A 17,689-nucleotide genomic window follows, 5' to 3' on the forward strand; every position below is an offset into this window, starting at 1 on the left:
TTACACACATAAGGTACGCGCATAACCCTTTTAAAACCCCCCTGCATGCGCCGAGCCTATTTTGCAAAGGCTCGGCAGTGCGTGCAAGCCCCGGGACGCGCATAAGTCCCGGGGCTTGCAAAAAGAGGCGGTCTGGGGGCGTGGCCTGTGTCGGGCTCTGCTGCGCCGGCACACGAAAGTTACTATTGCCTGGAGACAGTAGTAACTTTTCAGATAAAGGTGGGGGGGGGGGGTCTAGATATGGCCGGGAGGGTGGGTTAGGTAGGGGAAGGGAGGGGAAGGTGCGAGGGGTGGAAGGAAAGTTCCCTCCGAGGCTGCTCTGATTTCGGAGCGGCCTCGGAGGGAACGGGCAGTGCGCGCAAGTTGCACAAATGTGCACCCCCTTGTGCACGCCGATCCCGGATTTTATAAGATATGCGCGTATCTTATAAAATCCAGGGTACTTTTGTTCGCGCCTGATGCGCGAACAAAAGTACGCACGTGCGCTGTCTTTTAAAATGTACCCCAGCTACAACAGTTATACCTACAATATATGTAACAATCACACTCATTTGGAATCATTCTCAATGTTGAGATTCATGCATTTATACTATTACTACAATTCAGCATGAACAATACACTCACCTGATCACACATATACACAAAAGACCAATACATTTGTATACAATATTAAAGGTCAATATAGTCCTCCATGTAGATTTGCCAATAACAAATGAAAACTCATTTTAATCTTATAAAAATATGTATTATATATATGTAAAACAAGAAAAAGGAACCAAGCCCATGAATTGGCAGATGCAGACTCATGTCTAAGTGGCCAGTGCCACAATGGTGCACCAATGTATGCTGCGATTTTAAACTCATTCAGATAACTTGGTCAACCATTTATCATCAATGGCAAGGTAAACAGCAGCTCCTTTTAATTTCTGGTTTGTATGCACGATAGCATTTCTGGTGCAATTATTCCATCTTCCTGGGTACGCAGCCTTCCATTTCCAACATCTCAGGCCATCCCTCATATTTGTTTGTTTTCCCATCGTTTTTAATGTGCTGCCAACAAAAACTCCAAAGTTGAGAAAAGACAATACTGAATAATTATAATTACATGCACATAATTTCAGATCTGCTGCACATGAAAGCAATTTAAATTACAGTATCTCTGTAAAACAACAGATTAACCAGTGGTACACACTGTGGCTTTTTCATGGACTTTGTGATGTGCTGTCTTACTATTGTCTTCCAAAGGACTGTTGACTGACCAAAGGCAGCACTATTGTGCTTTTTTTTTTTTAATCTAAATGTATTTATCTAGTTACTAGAGTGGCTCCAAACCCATCCTGTTCACTCCATAGCCAATCAACTTTTTAGGATACCCACAATGAATATGCATGAGATGCATCTGCATGTATTGCAGACACACACATTTGGAAATCTCTGACTTACTACTAGCAAAGTTGTTAAATCTTTTGTTAATTTTTTAAATTATTATAGAACTGCAATCCTAACCCTTTCTCACCAGAAAAATGGTTACAGCTTCTTTTCATGCATGAAATAGAAAGGCAGAAAAATATGTTAAGATGACATTAGTTATCCGACACTCTATCCTAGTTTGATAGTGTACGAGCCTATAGTCATCAGGGAGTACGATGTAAACAGAACCTACTTGTTCAAAAGGACTTTTGTTCTTCATCCCCACCACACCTATAAGAATCCAGTTGTCCCGAAATTGCAGCATGTTTGCATAATTACTTCCCAATGTGTCTGTAAAATATTTTCGTGCCTCATCATTCAGTCTAAAAGAAAAAGATAAACATTTACATAGTTTTACTTTCCGTCTCTCTACACTTTTTCCTAGGATCTGCTGGAGCCCTCCAAATTGACGTGGAAGTGTACTTCATGCCACTGATTGGAATGTTCTCAGTAAAACAAGGTAGTATCTACTTCCCACTTGATTTTCTCTCACCTTTCATTTTCATTTTATCCATTCTGTAATTGCTTTCTTCTAGTTCCCCTTTCCAGAATTCTTACTCATGTCTACTAGCTTCTAGCTCTCAACAATTGCATTCAGACAAACAATCAAGATAAGGATGTACTAAGGCTTTTCTTCCATTCTCTATCAATGGGAAAAAGATAATGAATTAGGTCCATAATATTTCCTCCACTGTCCATAATTATCAAGTCTGAGGAAGGTCATAAGGGCAAGCCTGTATATTTCCTCCATTTTCCACAGGATACCTTCTCCTCTGTGCGTCTTTCAAAATTCATTAATACAAAGAGCAGCTGAATCTGAGAAAGCTCTTTGGCACTGGAAACGTCATAGGTCAGTGATTCCCATTTTCAGTCAAGATCCTCAAAAACAGGCTTGGTTGTAATGGTAACCAAAATAGGCAAATCGTTGCCTGCCAATGGGTTGGGCTGTATCTTGTGCTTTGTTTGAGGCATTTAGTTCTTTCATCCATTGGGTGATGACTCAGGTTACAGGTCACGATTGCATGCTTCATTACCTGGATGATTTTTTATTTGGGTGTCCTGGTGGTGGTGTGGATTGCAATGAGATGTTGCATGGTTTTCTAGAAGTAGCAAAAGCTTTTGGTGTACCGATTGCACACAGTAAAACTGAGGGTCCTGGGGTGACGCTTACCTTTATTGGTATCGAGCTGGATTCAATTGAGATGAGGTTTGCCTGCTGAGAAGGTGAAGAGTTTGTGGGAGATAGTGTAGTTAGCTCGTGCTTCTAAGAAAATTACACTACGCCGCATCCAGTCCTTGATAGGTTCCCTCCACTTTGTGCATGCCGAATGATTCCCATGGGTCGAGCGTTTATTCATAGATTGTCATCTGCGACTGTGGGAATCAAAGCGGCTCACCATTTCATCAGGGTGACGCATAGAATCAGAGGGGAGCTAGACATTTGGGAAGAATTCTTATGCTCTTTCAATGGCACTTTGATTTTGCAAAAGAAGTTGGTGTTCAACAGTCAGCTATATTCTGATGCTGCAGGTGCTACGGGTTTTGGAGTCTATTTCCAGGGTGTGTGGTGTGCGGCGCAGTGGCCGGCAGAGTGGTTTGAAAGGTGAATCACAAAGAATATTACCTTTCTGGAACTTTTTCTTATAGTGGTTGCTTTGGCTCCGTGGGGTGAAGGTTTGAGTGATAGGAGGGCGTTGTTCTGGGGTACAACATAGGTGTCGTGCAGGTGATTAAAAGACAGTCTGCCAGATGTGTGCAGGTATCAGCGTTGTTGAGGGAGTTTGTACCTGTGTGTTTAAAACAAAACATTTGTGCTAGGGCTAAGCACGTTTCTGGGGTGGAAAATTTAATTGCGGATGCCCTTTCTCGTCGCAAGTGGGACACATTCATGCATTTGGCCCTGAATGTGGACATGGAAGGAGATTCAGTTCCGGAGTACCTCTGGAAGCTTGGCCTGTCGGAGTATGGGAGATTATTCAGGCTTTCATGGCACCTGCAACATGGGCATCTTATCTAAGAGACAGAGGTGCTGTTTCGGGATTTCTGGTCTCCAATGGGTGGGCAGGGGTTCCAGTGCAGGGTATGGAAATTATGCAATATATACTTGTGGCCAGGGATGCGGGGATTTATTTAGGCACAGTGAAAGCCCAGATAGCAGGGTTTTCTTTTTTCCAAAAACTGTTAAGAACATAAGAACATGCCATACTGGGTCAGACCAAGGGTCCATCAAGCCCAGCATCCTGTTTCCAACAGTGGCCAATCCAGGCCATAAGAACCTGGCAAGTACCTGTTTGCGGTAACCCTGGGGCACATTTTGCAGTCAAAAAGATGCTGGGGGGGGCAAGGCTAAGGAATAAGGTTTCAGATCCCAGATGTCCTATCCGATACGGATAGGACATCTGGCATCTGAGGGTTATCTTGCAAAGATTGCCGTCCATATGCTGGTCTTATTAGGAAGCTGCCCTTTTTAGGATTGCCTTTTCACTCGCTTTCTTTGGAGCCTTGAGAACTGGAGAATTGGTGGCTGACTCCAAACGTCGTGGCACTGTTTCTGGCCTTGCGAAGGATGATGTGCATATTAGTCAGGAAGGGATACATGTTTTAATGGAACAAAGTCAGCATGGCTTTACCCAAGGCAAGTCTTGCCTCACAAATCTGCTTCACTTTTTTGAAGGAGTTAATAAACATGTGGATAAAGGTGAACCTGTAGATGTAGTGTACTTGGATTTTCAGAAGGCATTTGACAAAGTTCCTCATAAGAGGCTTCTAGGAAAAATAAAAAGTCATGGGATAGGTGGCAATGTCCTTTCGTGGATTACAAACTGGCTAAAAGACAGGAAACAGAGAGTAGGATTAAATAGACAATTTTCTCAGTGGAAGGGTGTGGGCAGTGGAGTGCCTCAGGGATCTGTATTGGGACCCTTACTTTTCAATATATTTATAAATGATCTGGAAAGAAATATGACAAGTGAGGTAATCAAATTTGCAAATGATACAAAATTGTTCAGAGTAGTTAAATCACAAGCAGATTGTGATAAATTGCAGGAAGACCTTGTGAGGCTGGAAAATTGGGCATCAAAATGGCAGATGAAATTTAATGTGGACAAGTGCAAGGTGATGCATATAGGGAAAAATAACCCATGCTATAGTTACACAATGTTAGGTTCCATATTAGGTGCTACTACCCAAGAAAGAGATCTAGGCATCATAGTGAATAACACATTGAATCGTCGGTTCAGTGTGCTGAATGTTGGGAATTATTAGAAAGGGAATGATGAATAAAACAGAAAATGTCATAATGTCTCTGTATAGCTCCATGGTGAGACCGCACCTTGAATACTGTGTACAATTCTGGTCGTCGCATCTCAAAAAAGATATAATTGCAATGGAGAAGCTACAGAGAAGGGCGACCAAAATGATAAAGGGAATGGAATAACTCCCCTATGAGGAAAGACTAAAGAGGTTAGGACTTTTCAGCTTAGAGAAGAGACGGCTGAGGGGGGATATGATAGAGGTGTTTAAAATGATGAGAGGTCTAGAACGGGTAGATGTGAATCGGTTATTTACTCTTTCGGATAATAGAAAGACTAGGGGGCACTCCATGAAGTTAGCATGTGGCACATTTAAAACTAATCGGAGAAAGTTCTTTTCACTCAACGCACAATTAAACTCTGGAATTTGTTGCCAGAAGATGTGGTTAGTGCAGTTAGTATAGCTGTGTTTAAAAAAGGATTGGATAAGTTCTTGAAAGAGAAGTCCATTACCTGCTATTAAGTTGACTTAGATTATAACCACTGCTATTACTAGCAACGGTAACATGGAATAGACTTAGTTTTTGGGTTCTTGCCAGGTTCTTATGGCCTGGATTGTCCACTGTTGGAAACAAGATGCTGGGCTTGGACCCTTGGTCTGACCCAGTAATGGCATGTTCTTATGTTCTTACAGTTTCGCATCGAGTGGTCGAAAGTCGATCAGTTGGGTAAGGGGAAGGTAGTTCGGCTGGTTAGGGTGGGGGAGGAATTGGTTTGCCCTGTTGAGGCTGCACTGGAATTCGTTAAGTTGCAGCCTCCAGTGGGTGGTCCTTTCCTAGTTTATAAGGATGGTTCCCCTTTGACTTGTTTTCAGTTTGCAAGAGTTCTTTCGCTGGTCATTTCAAGTTTGGGTTGGGACCCTAGGGTCTATAAGACCCATTCTTTTCACATTGGGGCAGCCACCACCACCGCCGCTGAACAAGGCATGGAGGTACGAGATATTAAACATATTGGGAGATGGAAGTCAGGGGCTTATGCTTCTTACACTAGATGAGAGATGTGGTTTTATGGGCCTGTCGGCAGTGAGAGTCATCTGCTGAGTTTCCATGAGTGGAGCAGTCTGGGTTTCTTGGGGTCTAATATTGTTTTCTATTTTTTTGCAGACTCAAGGGTGGGCATTGTGGATTACAGGTTTGCCTGGGTTGTGGGCCACTCGTTCATCCACTGGGCATATCGATGGGCTCTTTTACAGAAGACATCTGGATTTGGAAGCTGAGAATAGGCGAGACTCATCTGGATGGGTGTACGAGGTATGAAATGGGAGCAGTTACTTCTGATGGTTTCCCGCAAATCAGAGATGAGGCGGCAGCCAGAGCTCCTGGTCATCCATTTGGGTGCAAATGAGGGGAAAGGGTCATGTCGGGAATTTATTAAGGGGGTGAGGAAAGACTTAAGTAGTTTAATGAACTTATTTCATGGTACTAAATTGGGTTGGTCTAATATCATTATTAGGGCTAAGTTCAGTGAGTCACCCTTATGGAAGCGAGGTGTTAAGAATGTTAGTAAACAGATAGAGGCGTGGGTGATGAATAATGGTGGTTTTTGGATTAAACATGCGTGGTCATGGGATGAGTATCTGGGGTTGTTTAGGAGCAATGGGGTGCACCTGTCCGATGTGGGGATTGACCTACCATAGATTCCTAAGGATGATAGTGAGGAAACAGTTCAAGAAACATAATGGGAGATCTTTCCTTTGCCCAGTTTCAGTTGATCATGTATCTGAACTTAAATGGAAATTTAACACAGCAGCACCCCTGAGGGCCTTGATTGTTCTCTGATTTGCTGGCAAAATATCTTTGAGATAGCAGAGGGTACGGATTCATCTGATTCGGAATTTGTATTTGTAGGTGGGCAAATACGTTGCATTCGTTCAATGGCGCCCCCGATACGTTGATACGTGCATTCGTTTTCTGGTTCCCATTAAAGTCAATGGGGGAAGTATTTGCAGCCTATTTTTGGCTGCAGAATTGGGGTTTTATTATTAATTTTGATGAAACCTCTGGGGAGCAATCATCAGAACAACAAAAGAGCTCCAAGGTACTTAGACTGTGGCAAAGTGGCAACAAAGCGGCATGTATTGCCTAAGGTACTTTAAAGGGGCAAAGGGGTACCAGGAGTGGCAAGAAGAGTGCTTTAATAGAGGTGCAAAGCAGCAGCAAGAGTGTAAAAAACACACCACAGCTTCAAAAGAGAGCACCGATGCATGAACCCTCAAAGGCAGCACGACAGGCAAAGCAGCAACACAAGTGGCATCAACATCCTACAGCACAATGAAGGGGGAACATAGCAAGCAGAAAGACTAGCACCAACACACTAAGCAACTATGATAGTGGCCAGAACACCACAAGGAGTTGAGTGAGTCATCTGGTGTATGGCAGCAAGGCACAATGGCAGAGGGTAGATACAGGCTGGCTACACCCAGGGAGAGTTCCCTTTCCTTTGTGCAGGAAAGGAGGAGTGTGCATGTGAACAACGGTTCAACATGGGTCAGAGGGTAGATACAGGCTGGCTACACCCGGGGAGAATTCCCTTTCCTTTGAGCCGGGAAGGGCTCCCTGGAATGGGTTGGCCCCTAGAGTGGAGCACGAGCCTTCAAAGCATGGCAATGTGGAGCAGGGTGCCATGTGAACAGCAGTTCAACATGGGTCAACCAGTGCTAAGAGATAGGCTGCAACACTGGGGAGAGTTCCCTTTCTTTGAGCAGGAAAGGGCTCCCTGGAATGGGTTGGCCCCTAGTGTGGAGCACAAGCCTTCAAAGTGTGGCGACCTGGAGCAGGGTGCCATGTGAACAGCGGTTCAACATGAGTCAACCGGTGCTAAGAGATAGGCTGTAACACCGGGGAGAGTTCTCTTTCTTTGAGCAGGAAAGGGCTTCCTTGGAATGGGTTGGCCCCTAGAGTGGAGCACGAGCCTTCAAAGCGTGGCGACCTGGAGCAGGGTCTCACTGTGAGCATGGTCTCACTGTGAGCATAGTCTCACTGGGTTTGCCACAGTCTAAGTACCTTGGAGATCTTTTCTCGTTCTGAACATGGGTCAACCGGTGCTAAGAGATAGGCTGCAATACCGGGGAGAGTTCTCTTTCTTTGAGCAGGAAAGGGCTTCCTTGGAATGGGTTGGCCCCTAGAGTGGAGCACGAGCCTTCAAAGCGTGGCGACCTGGAGCAGGGTCTCACTGTGAGCATGGTCTCACTGTGAGCATGGTCTCACTGGGTTTGCCACAGTCTAAGTACCTTGGAGATCTTTTCTCGTTCTGAACATGGGTCAACCGGTGCTAAGAGATAGGCTGCAATACCGGGGAGAGTTCTCTTTCTTTGAGCAGGAAAGGGCTCCCTGGAATGAGCTGGCTCCTAGAGTGTATAATGGTACAAATTGTTAGGATTTAAGCATTTGCAAACAGATCATGACTTCATAAGCAAGACGGAGGAAATTCTCTTCTCTGCCCTGAAACTAAAAAAAACTGTTTTATTTAAGGATCCATGCTGTGAAGGATTACTAGTTTGAGTTGCCAGAGACTGAGGTTTCCCTGTGCAATGAGGGTTCAGCCATTAGGACTGGAAATAAGGCCTGGTTGGACAGGCACAGCAATCAAGGTCAAACCTACCTAGGGACATAAGGCCTGGATGGACAGGCACAGCATTCGAGGACAGAGGTCAAGCCCACATAGGGACATAAAGCCTAGAAGAACAGGTACAGCAATCGAGGTCAAATCCTTGTAGGGACATAAGGCCTGGACGAACAGGCAAAGCAAACGAGGACAGAGGTCAATCCCACCTACGGACATAAGGCCTGGATGGACAGGCACAGCAGTCGAGGACAGAGGTCAATCCCACCTAGGGACATAAGGCCTGGACGGACAGGCACAGCATTCAAGGACAGAGGTCAAGCCCACGTAGGGACATAAGGCCTGGATGGCAGGCACAGCAATCGTGGTCAAATCCTTGTAGGGACATAAGGCCTGGAAGGACAGGCACAGCAATCATGGTCAAATCCTTGTAGGGACATAAGGCCTGGAAAGACAGGCACAGCAATCGAGGTCAAATCCTTATAGGGACATAAGGCCTGGATGGACAGGCACAGCAATCATGGTCAAATCCTTATAGGGACATCAGGCCTGGAAGGACAGGCACAGCAGTCGAGGACAGAGGTCAATCCCACGTAGGGACATAAGGCCTGGATGGACAGGCACAGCAATCGTGGTCAAATCCTTATAGGGACATCAGGCCTGGATGGACAGGCACAGCAGTCGAGGACAGAGGTCAATCCCACCTAGGGACATAAGGCCTGGACGGACAGGCACAGCAGTCGAGGACAGAGGTCAATCCCACGTAGGGACATAAGGCCTGGACGGACAGGCACAGCAATCGAGGTCAAACCCTTGTAGGGACATAAGGCCTGGACGGACAGGCACAGTGTTAGAGGTCAGGCCCTTGTAGGGACATATGGCCTGGACAGTGGACGGACAGGCACAGCGTTTGAGGTCAGGACCTTGTAGGGACATACGGCCTGGACAGTGGACGGACAGGCACAGCGTTTCAGGTCAGGTACATGTGCTGCAGTGCTTACATTATCTGGAGCATAGGAGACAGTTGGAGCTGCTGCAAGGCTTTCAATTGCTTTTATTCATCTTGCCATTCACAGGGAAAATTTGGAACCTAAGCAAAGGCAAGTTTACTTTCAAAAATACTAGCATCTCCATCAACTCTGGTGCCAGCCTTGAGCGGTGAGGGCTCATGATATCCCCTGTCATTGAAAAGACACGTTAACTGGGCACATTGGTTGGTGGACATGACAGATATCGCTGAGCCACTTTGGCTAGGTGTGGCCAGACAGTGGACGTGTGTGCCCAATATGCCAGCAGATCTGTCTGCATGTTCTCTGTCGACTCTGAGAGATACCGTGTCACTGACAGCTGTGCTGGTGTCTCCTTTGCTTGGGTAGACTGAGAGTCACTCATGCCAACTGCTTTCTGTCTAGCCTGTAGCACAACAGATGAATCTTTATGGGCAACAGGCGTTCTGAAGTGGAGGAGGAGGAGGAGGTACTAGCTGTCCTTGACAGAGTGCTGCTCCTGCTTGGGCTACCCAACTCTCTGAAGTGCCTGCTGTTTCCACCTCTGCTTCACGCCTAATCTGTCTCTGCCTATGGCACTCCTGTTCACGGACTTTTGATAACAGCAGGTCCTTCACAAATGAGAGACAATTGGACTGTAGGGCGAGTTTCCCTTTCACATGGGGATCACAGACTGTGGCGAGCATGTATGTGTTCTGTTCTGTTAAAGGCCTTAATCTGTCTTCCACCTGCCGCTGCAAAATGTCCAGACAATGCAACACCTCAACTGTCATTCCCTCTTCTTGTTTAAAGGCCTCCAAATTTTCATCCAGGAAATTAACTATAGGGAACGGAGGAGCTAAGTTCCACTTCTGGAACTTAGCTCCTCCGTGACATCCTTGAAGAGCTGCAGGATTTTTACCAGCTGACTCATGACTAACCAATCATGATGCCCTAGGGGATTCTGCACACCTATGTCCATTGTACCAGAAAGTTCATGAAGGGGTGTTTGCAGCTCCACTAACCTCTCGAGCATCATAAAGGTGGAATTCCATCGGGTGGCAATGTCTTGAATGAGACACTTGTGAGGCATCTCCAAATCAGTCTGCTTTTGTCAGAGAACCTGCCCCGCCTTCACACTTCTGTGGAAGTGCGCTGTTATGTTCCTGCACTTCTGTATTAACATATGCAGGTATTCATTCTCTTGGTTATTGGAATCCAACCCCAGAGCTGACTTTACTACCAGGTGCAGAGTATGTGCAAAACATCGGATGTTCTTAAAGTGCCTGTCGTTTATTGCCTTAACCATGTTTGCACCATTGTCTGTGACAAAGAACCCTGCATGAGGATTCCTGTCTTGCTGGTGTAGTTGCCAGTCCTCCAGCATCTGTCTGATGCATGTTAGAATATTGGCTGCGGTATGGGCCTGGTCCGTTAGGTGGATGTGCAGTAAAGCCCACCTCCACCCTGATACTTGTTAAGTAATAGAGCTGCTGCCTGCCCCTGCCTCAGCCAGGTCCCACCAGTGTGCTGGCAGGGAGAGGTAAGAGTGTGCAGCATTCATGGTTGTGCAGATATCGCAGGTGAAATGCACACTCCCCTCTGCCTTAGCTAGCAGCGCTTGGATGGGACTGCGACACTGCTTGTACAGGCTGGGGAGGACATTTCTGCTAAATGTGGTACTGGAGGGGACTTTGTAATTTGGAACTACGACCTTCAGAAAATGCTTAAAACCATATTCTCCACTAACTGTAAGGGCTGGTCATCAAGGGCAATCATTTCCCCAATGCTCCTGGTTACAACTTTTGAGGCTGCCTGCCTCCTACCCCGGGATAGCATTACCGCACTCCACCCCATTTCCTCCATGGTGGGTTGTCGCTTCTGCCACAAGTCAGGGGGTTGCTGGCCTGCCACCTGACTGCTAGAAGGTGATGAGGGCGTGGGCTGACTCTGCTGCTTTTGAATCACTTTACGCTGCTTGATGGTGTCCCCTGACTGGTACAGCCACCATCCCCAGATGGCAGTACTGTTGTTGGGTGTTGCCTCTTCATATGATGCGTCATGCCAAAATTAGATAGATGTCCCATTTGCTTGCCTCTGCTAGTAGCCCTGCCATAGTAATTACACCAAACAAAACACGGGTCATCCGTCACTTTAATGTGGCTCCAGATCGCAGATGTCTTTCATGATTCTCCCTTCTTTATAGCCTTGAGGGTGGATGCTGGCACTGGAGCTGAAGTAGTGGGTGCACCCTGAGAAGCAATGCCAGGGTCCTCAGACACCCTCTGTGCCTGCGCTGACTGCTCTTCCTCCTCCTCATCAGTTTCATCTCTCCCCTGCTGCACTGAAGTGGAGGTTAAGACAGGACTAACTGATCCTCCTAAAACGTTGTCAGGCTCAGCTATTACTTCTTCCGTTTCTGATGAGAATCCCACACAAGATGATTGTTCATCTGAATCAGAAGCAAACAGTGCCTGCGCTACATTGTCAATGCTAAGTAGAGACTTCTGTCCCACTGCTGCTTTTGGGTGTCAACATTTTGGTTGGCATGACTCAGCCTCCCCTTCCCTCACCTCCAAAACTACAGGGTCAGAAACAGGTGGTGGTGATGCATCATGTTTAGATTTCATTTTTTTCCGGATGGAACTGCCTGACCCTCCAAAGAGTTTAGATTGCAACAGGTCCCTTTTTATCTTTAATGGGGGACTGGCACTAGTGCCTTTTGAAGTGCCTCCTCTGCCAGTCCCAATCACTCGACCACATCTAGCTTTCCCTGACATTATGGATTTAATGTCACTGCCTAGTACCTACTGGCTGCCCACTGGCACAGTGCCTTGATATGCACTAATGTAATGTGTGTGGTGTGCACACACAGAGCTTGCTTGTAACTACAAAAGAGGCAGACTGGGGATTTCACTGCATAGACTGTCCCAATAATAAACTTGAGTTTGCTAAACTACCCAGTGCCCACTGTCACAGTGCCTTGATATGCACTAATGTAATGTGTGTGGTGTGCACACACAGAGCTTGCTTGTAACTACAAAAGAGGCAGACTGGGGATTTCACTGCATAGACTGTCCCAATAATAAACTTGAGTTTGCTAAACTACCCAGTGCCCACTGTCACAGTGCCTTGATATGCACTAATGTAATGTGTGTGGTGTGCACACACAGAGCTTGCTTGTAACTACAAAAGAGGCAGACTGGGGATTTCACTGCACAGACTGTCCCACTAATAAACTTGAGTCTGCTAAACTGCCAGCCCACTGGCACTGATGCCCACTGCACAGAGAGACTCAGTGAGTTCAATTAAACAAATTCAGTTTAAAAAAGCTGGAATTGTTGGCATAGCAGGAAAATCGATGAAATATATTTTCCAATGGAAGTTCTAGCAAACTAGCTAAAAATTGAATATATCTCTCCCACCCACAACACCCAAATGGTGCTTTCTTGCAGCCTAGCTCAGAGGGTGAATTAAACAAAATGGCACTACTAGCAGTTTCTTTCCCTGGCACAAAGAGACCGTCTCAGATCACCTAAATAAACTGCTTAAAAAAACAAACAGAGCTAGCTGGCACAGGCACTGCAGCCAAATAAAGAATAAATATCTTTTTCTCTTAAGTAACTAGCCTAGCTAGCAATTCAATACAGATTTCAGAACTCAGGCTAGCTCTGAGTGCAGCTACCTTCCTCAGAGACCACCTCCCCACACCACCCCTGCAAAGAAAGTGCGTGGCTCGCCGCGTGCTTAAGTATATATAGTGCTGGGTCATCAGGAAAAGCGTCCCCAAGCACTGAATGACAGCGCAATTGGCTGCATTCAGTGCATTTCAACAAATCTTATCACTGATATGTTGCATTCCTGTATCTGTGTCAACCTGTCCGACCCACTCTGACAGGGCTGTGAGGTCACTGATGACTCACAGGAAGGGGCTGATTTTGGCTCTGGATACAGCCAAATGGCGTTCTCCGATTGCAAATGGTGGTGAAGAAAAGCGCGCGGCGTCAAACGTATGGAATGAATGATATGTTATATTCGTGGGGAGTCGCAATACGTTTTGCTTCCCCACGAATACAACGAATAGGGACATATACGTTGCGGTTTGCCAATACGTAAAAAACGAATGCACACCCCTAGGGACAGCTACTCTTCAACTACATGCTTCATCTGCAGAGAAAGTGTATAAATCTGAAGCAAGCATAGAAGCTACTGTTGACCTTGCTGCTCTGCAAGAGTATGAATCTGGTGATAGGTAGTGCCCCTTTCAAATTCTAGGTGGAGAAGCAGTTGGGGTTTTTTTTTTTAACTCACTTGGGCAATGGCCATAAGTGCATTCTTAGGTGATTGTACAGTATATTTAAAAGTTTTATATACCACCTCCTACAGGTATAGCTCAGGGCAGTTTACAAAAATAACGCTCAAATTATAACAAACAAATGAATTAAAACATAAAAAAATATTACAATTCCATGATGTATAATGTTGAGATTACTTACCTGATAATCTCCTTTTCCTTAGTGTAGACAGATGGACTCAGAACGAATGGGTATAGTATGCTCGTGCTAGCAGTTGGAGACGGATCTGACGTCAGCACGGGTGTATATATACCCCCACAGGAAGCGTAGCAACTCAGTAATCTTCCTTGCAAAAGCTGTTATGGATGTGTGTACTGACGCTCAGTGAAAAGTGAAACAGGATTCCCCTGACCGATTGATAGTAGCTGGAGACCGCCAGCAGTCACAACCGGAAGGCGTTGACACCAGGTAGAGTGTACGCTCTTATGTAAACAAATGACATGGCTTACCTTGAATCGGTGAAACCCATGTACACAGGCAGCTGGGCGGGATGCTGAGTCTATCTGTCTACACTAAGGAAAAGGAGATTATCAGGTAAGTAATCTCAACATTTCCTGGCGTGTAGCCAGATGGACTCAGAACGAATGGGATGTACAAAAGCTTTACTCCCAGCCTGGGCGGGAGGCTGCCTGAGGACCATGTAGTACCGCCCTCGCAAATGCTGAGTCCTCCCTGGCCTGGACATCCAGACGGTAGAATCTGGAGAAGGTATGGAGGGAGGACCATGTCGCCGCTTTACATATTTCTGCAGGCGACAGCATCCTGGATTCCGCCCAGGATGCCGCTTGTGCTCTGGTAGAATGAGCCTCGACTTGTAGAGGCGGAGACTTCCCAGCCTCCACGAAAGCTGCTCTGATAACTTCTTTAATCCAGCGGGCGATGGTGGGCCACGAGGCTGCTTCACCTTGCTTCTTCCCGCTGTGCAGGACGAACAGATGGTCCGTCTGTCGTACTTCTTGTGTCACTTCCAGATATCTGGGCAGCAATCTGCCAATGTCGAGATGGCGTAATAAACGCCCTTCTTCAGATTTCTTCAAACCCGCCGTGGTAGGCAAGGATATAGTTTGGTTAAGGTGAAACTGTGAGACCACTTTAGGTAGAAAGGAGGGGACCGTGCGAAGATGGATAGCCTCAGGAGTGATCCTGAGAAATGGATCCCGGCAGGACAGTGCTTGTAGCTCTGAGATGCGGCGTGCTGAACATACCGCCAGCAAGAACACCATCTTCAAAGTTAGAGAACGGAGAGACAGGCCCTGAAGGGGTCTGAAGGTGGATCCCGCGAGGAAATCCAAAACGAGGTTGAGGTTCCATAAGGGCACAGGCCACTTCAGTGGTGGACGGATATGCTTGACGCCCTTCAGGAAGTGAGAAACATCTGGGTGCTTGGCGATGGTCTTGCCATCCCTCCTAGGGCCATAGCAAGACAGCGCAGCCACCTGAACCTTGATGGAGCTGAGGGAGAGACCCTTCTGAAGGCCATCTTGCAGGAAATCCAACACAATAGGGATTGTGGTCGCATGTGGATTGGTGCCATGAGTGTCGCATGCTTCAAATACTCTCCAGATCCTTACGTAGGTGAGGGAAGTGGAAAACTTGCGAGCTCAGAGGAGTGTATCTATCACGGGCTCAGAGTAACCTCTTTTCTTCAGTCTAGCCCTCTCAATGGCCAGACCGTAAGAGAGAATTGAGCCGGATCCTCGTGGAGGATGGGACCTTGACGTAGAAGGTCCCGGAGAGGAGGCAGGGGAAGAGGCTCCCCTGCCAATAGTCTTCTCATGTCTGCGTACCAGGGTCTTCTTGGCCAGTCTGGTGCCACTAGAAGAACTAGGCCCCGGTGCCTCTGAATCTTGTGGATGATGGCGCCCAGCAGAGGCCACGGAGGAAAGGCGTATAGCAGAGTCCCTGGAGGCCATGGCTGAACCAGGGCATTGATTCCGTGTGCGAACGGGTCGCGCTTGCGGCTGAAGTATCTGGGTACTTGAGCATTGGACTTGTCCGCCAGTAAATCCATGTCCGGAATCCCCCAGTGATCCACAATCATCTGGAAGGCTGTGGGTGACAGCTGCCACTCTCCCGGATTTAGGCTTTCTCTGCTGAGGAAGTCCGCCGTGGTGTTGTCCTTCCCGGCAATGTGGACGGCGGAGATGTCCTGAAGATTCGCCTCTGCCCAAGCCATCAGTAGGGCGATCTCCAGCGATACCTGTCGGCTTCTGGTTCCGCCCTGACGATTGATGTATGCCACCGTGGTGGCGTTGTCGGACATCACTCTGACTGCTCTGTTCTTCAGTCTGTGAGCAAATCGAAGGCATGCCAATCGGACTGCCCGGGCCTCTATACGGTTGATGTTCCATACTGACTCTTCTCTGTTCCACCGCCCTTGTGCGGCGAGTTCTTCGCAGTGTGCTCCCCAGCTGCTCAGGCTGGCATCTGTAGTGAGCAGAGTCCACGTGGGTGATGACATCCTCGACCCCCTGCTCATGTGGTTGGACTGCAACCACCACCACAACTGGGTCCGTACTCTGGCTGGCAGAGGAAGGTGCGTGGAATAGTTCCGCAAGCGGGGGCTCCAGCGAGAGAGTAGGGAGTGTTGTAGAGGTCTCATATGGGCCCTCGCCCAAGGTACCACTTCCAGGGTGGATGCCATGAGACTGAGAACCTGCAGATAATCCCAAGCTATGGGCCGACTGGCTCCCATCAAGTACTGGATACGCGTCTGAAGTTTCAACCTTCTCTTGGCAGTGAGACTGACTGTGTCTGCCTGGGTGTCGAACTGTACCCCCAGGTATTCCAGTGACTGGGAAGGCTGTAGGCAACTCTTGCTGAGGTTGATTACCCAGCCCAGGCTTTCCAGAAGGGTGATCACTCTGTTGGTTGTCAGAAGGCTCTCCTCTCGAGATTTCGCCCTGATCAGTCAGTTGTCTAGGTAGGGATGGACCAGAATTCCTTCCCGTCTGAGTGCCGCTGCTACCACTACGACCACCTTGGTGAAGGTCCACGGTGACGTGGCCAACCTGAAGGGCAGAGCCCGAAATTGGAAGTGGCATCCTAGAACCTTGAAGCGTAGGTAGCGCTGATGATCCGGATGGATCGGGATATGCAGGTAAGCTTCTGACAAGTCTAATGAAGTGAGGAATTCTCCTGGCTGTACTGCTGTCTTGACGGAGCGCAGAGTTTCCATGCGAAACCTCGGGACCCGTAAGTAGCGATTGACTGACTTGAGGTCCAGTACAGGCCGAAAAGTGCCCCCTTTCTTGGGTACCATGAAATAAATGGAATAGTGTCCAGAATTCACCTCCCATGCAGGTACTGGGATGATGGCTTTCAAGGACAGGAGCCTCGCCAGGGTAGCTTCCAATGCTGCCTTTTTGTGCGTGGGACAAGAAGATTCCACAAACTTGTCCGGAGGGAGATGATGAAAATCCAGATAATACCCCTCTCGGATGATGGCAAGGACCCACTGGTCCGACGTGATCTCGACCCATCTGGGGTAGAAGAGGGTTAACCTGCCCCCTATGGCTCCGTCCCCCAGATGGATCGGCGGATTCTCATTGTGAGGCGCGGCCGGGACCGGAGCCCGGGCCTGCTCCCCTCTTGCGCTGCTTGGTCTGAAAGGTCTGGTTCCTGGCCTGAGGACGAGGTGCCTGGTAGCGACCCCTGTAGGGAACGAAACGCTGAGCGCTTCTACCCCTGGAGGTCCTCGGAAAGGTGCGCTGGTTCCTTCTGAATCGATCTTCCGGCAGTCGAGGTACTGGAGAAGCGCCCCATGTGCTGGCCAGTTTATCAAGGTCGCTGCCAAACAAGAAAGAGCCCTTAAAGGGCAATCTGGTGAGGCGTGTCTTGGAAGGCGCATCGGCTGACCATTTCCGGATCCAGAGCTGCCTCCTGGCAGCTACGGAGGATGAGATCCCCTTGGCTGTTGTTAGGACTAGGTCTGATGCAGCATCCGTGAGGAACGAGAGAGCGGACTCCATATCTGCTGCTGGAGCGTTGTTCCTGACCTGTGACA

The 17,689-nt window shown here is 47.7% G+C and overlaps 1 protein-coding gene across 7 annotated transcripts in view; it reads right to left on the reverse strand.

The window, feature by feature from the left end:
- Positions 1-383: 383 nt before the first annotated feature.
- FAM3D (family with sequence similarity 3 member D) overlaps positions 384-17,689 on the reverse strand; it is a 166,940-nt gene continuing 149,634 nt past the window's right edge. For all 7 annotated transcript variants that reach the window (XM_029600994.1, XM_029600991.1, XM_029600987.1 and 4 more), the window contains 2 exons: positions 1,664-1,793; positions 384-1,050 (listed from right to left, as the gene is read on the reverse strand). In XM_029600994.1, the coding sequence (XP_029456854.1) occupies positions 961-1,050; positions 1,664-1,793 (220 nt within the window). In that variant the 3' untranslated portion in view covers positions 384-960. The remainder of the gene's footprint in view (positions 1,051-1,663; positions 1,794-17,689) is intronic.

Source organism: Rhinatrema bivittatum, chromosome 4 (genome assembly GCF_901001135.1).
Source record: "Rhinatrema bivittatum chromosome 4, aRhiBiv1.1, whole genome shotgun sequence".
Lineage (NCBI taxonomy): Eukaryota > Metazoa > Chordata > Amphibia > Gymnophiona > Rhinatrematidae > Rhinatrema > Rhinatrema bivittatum.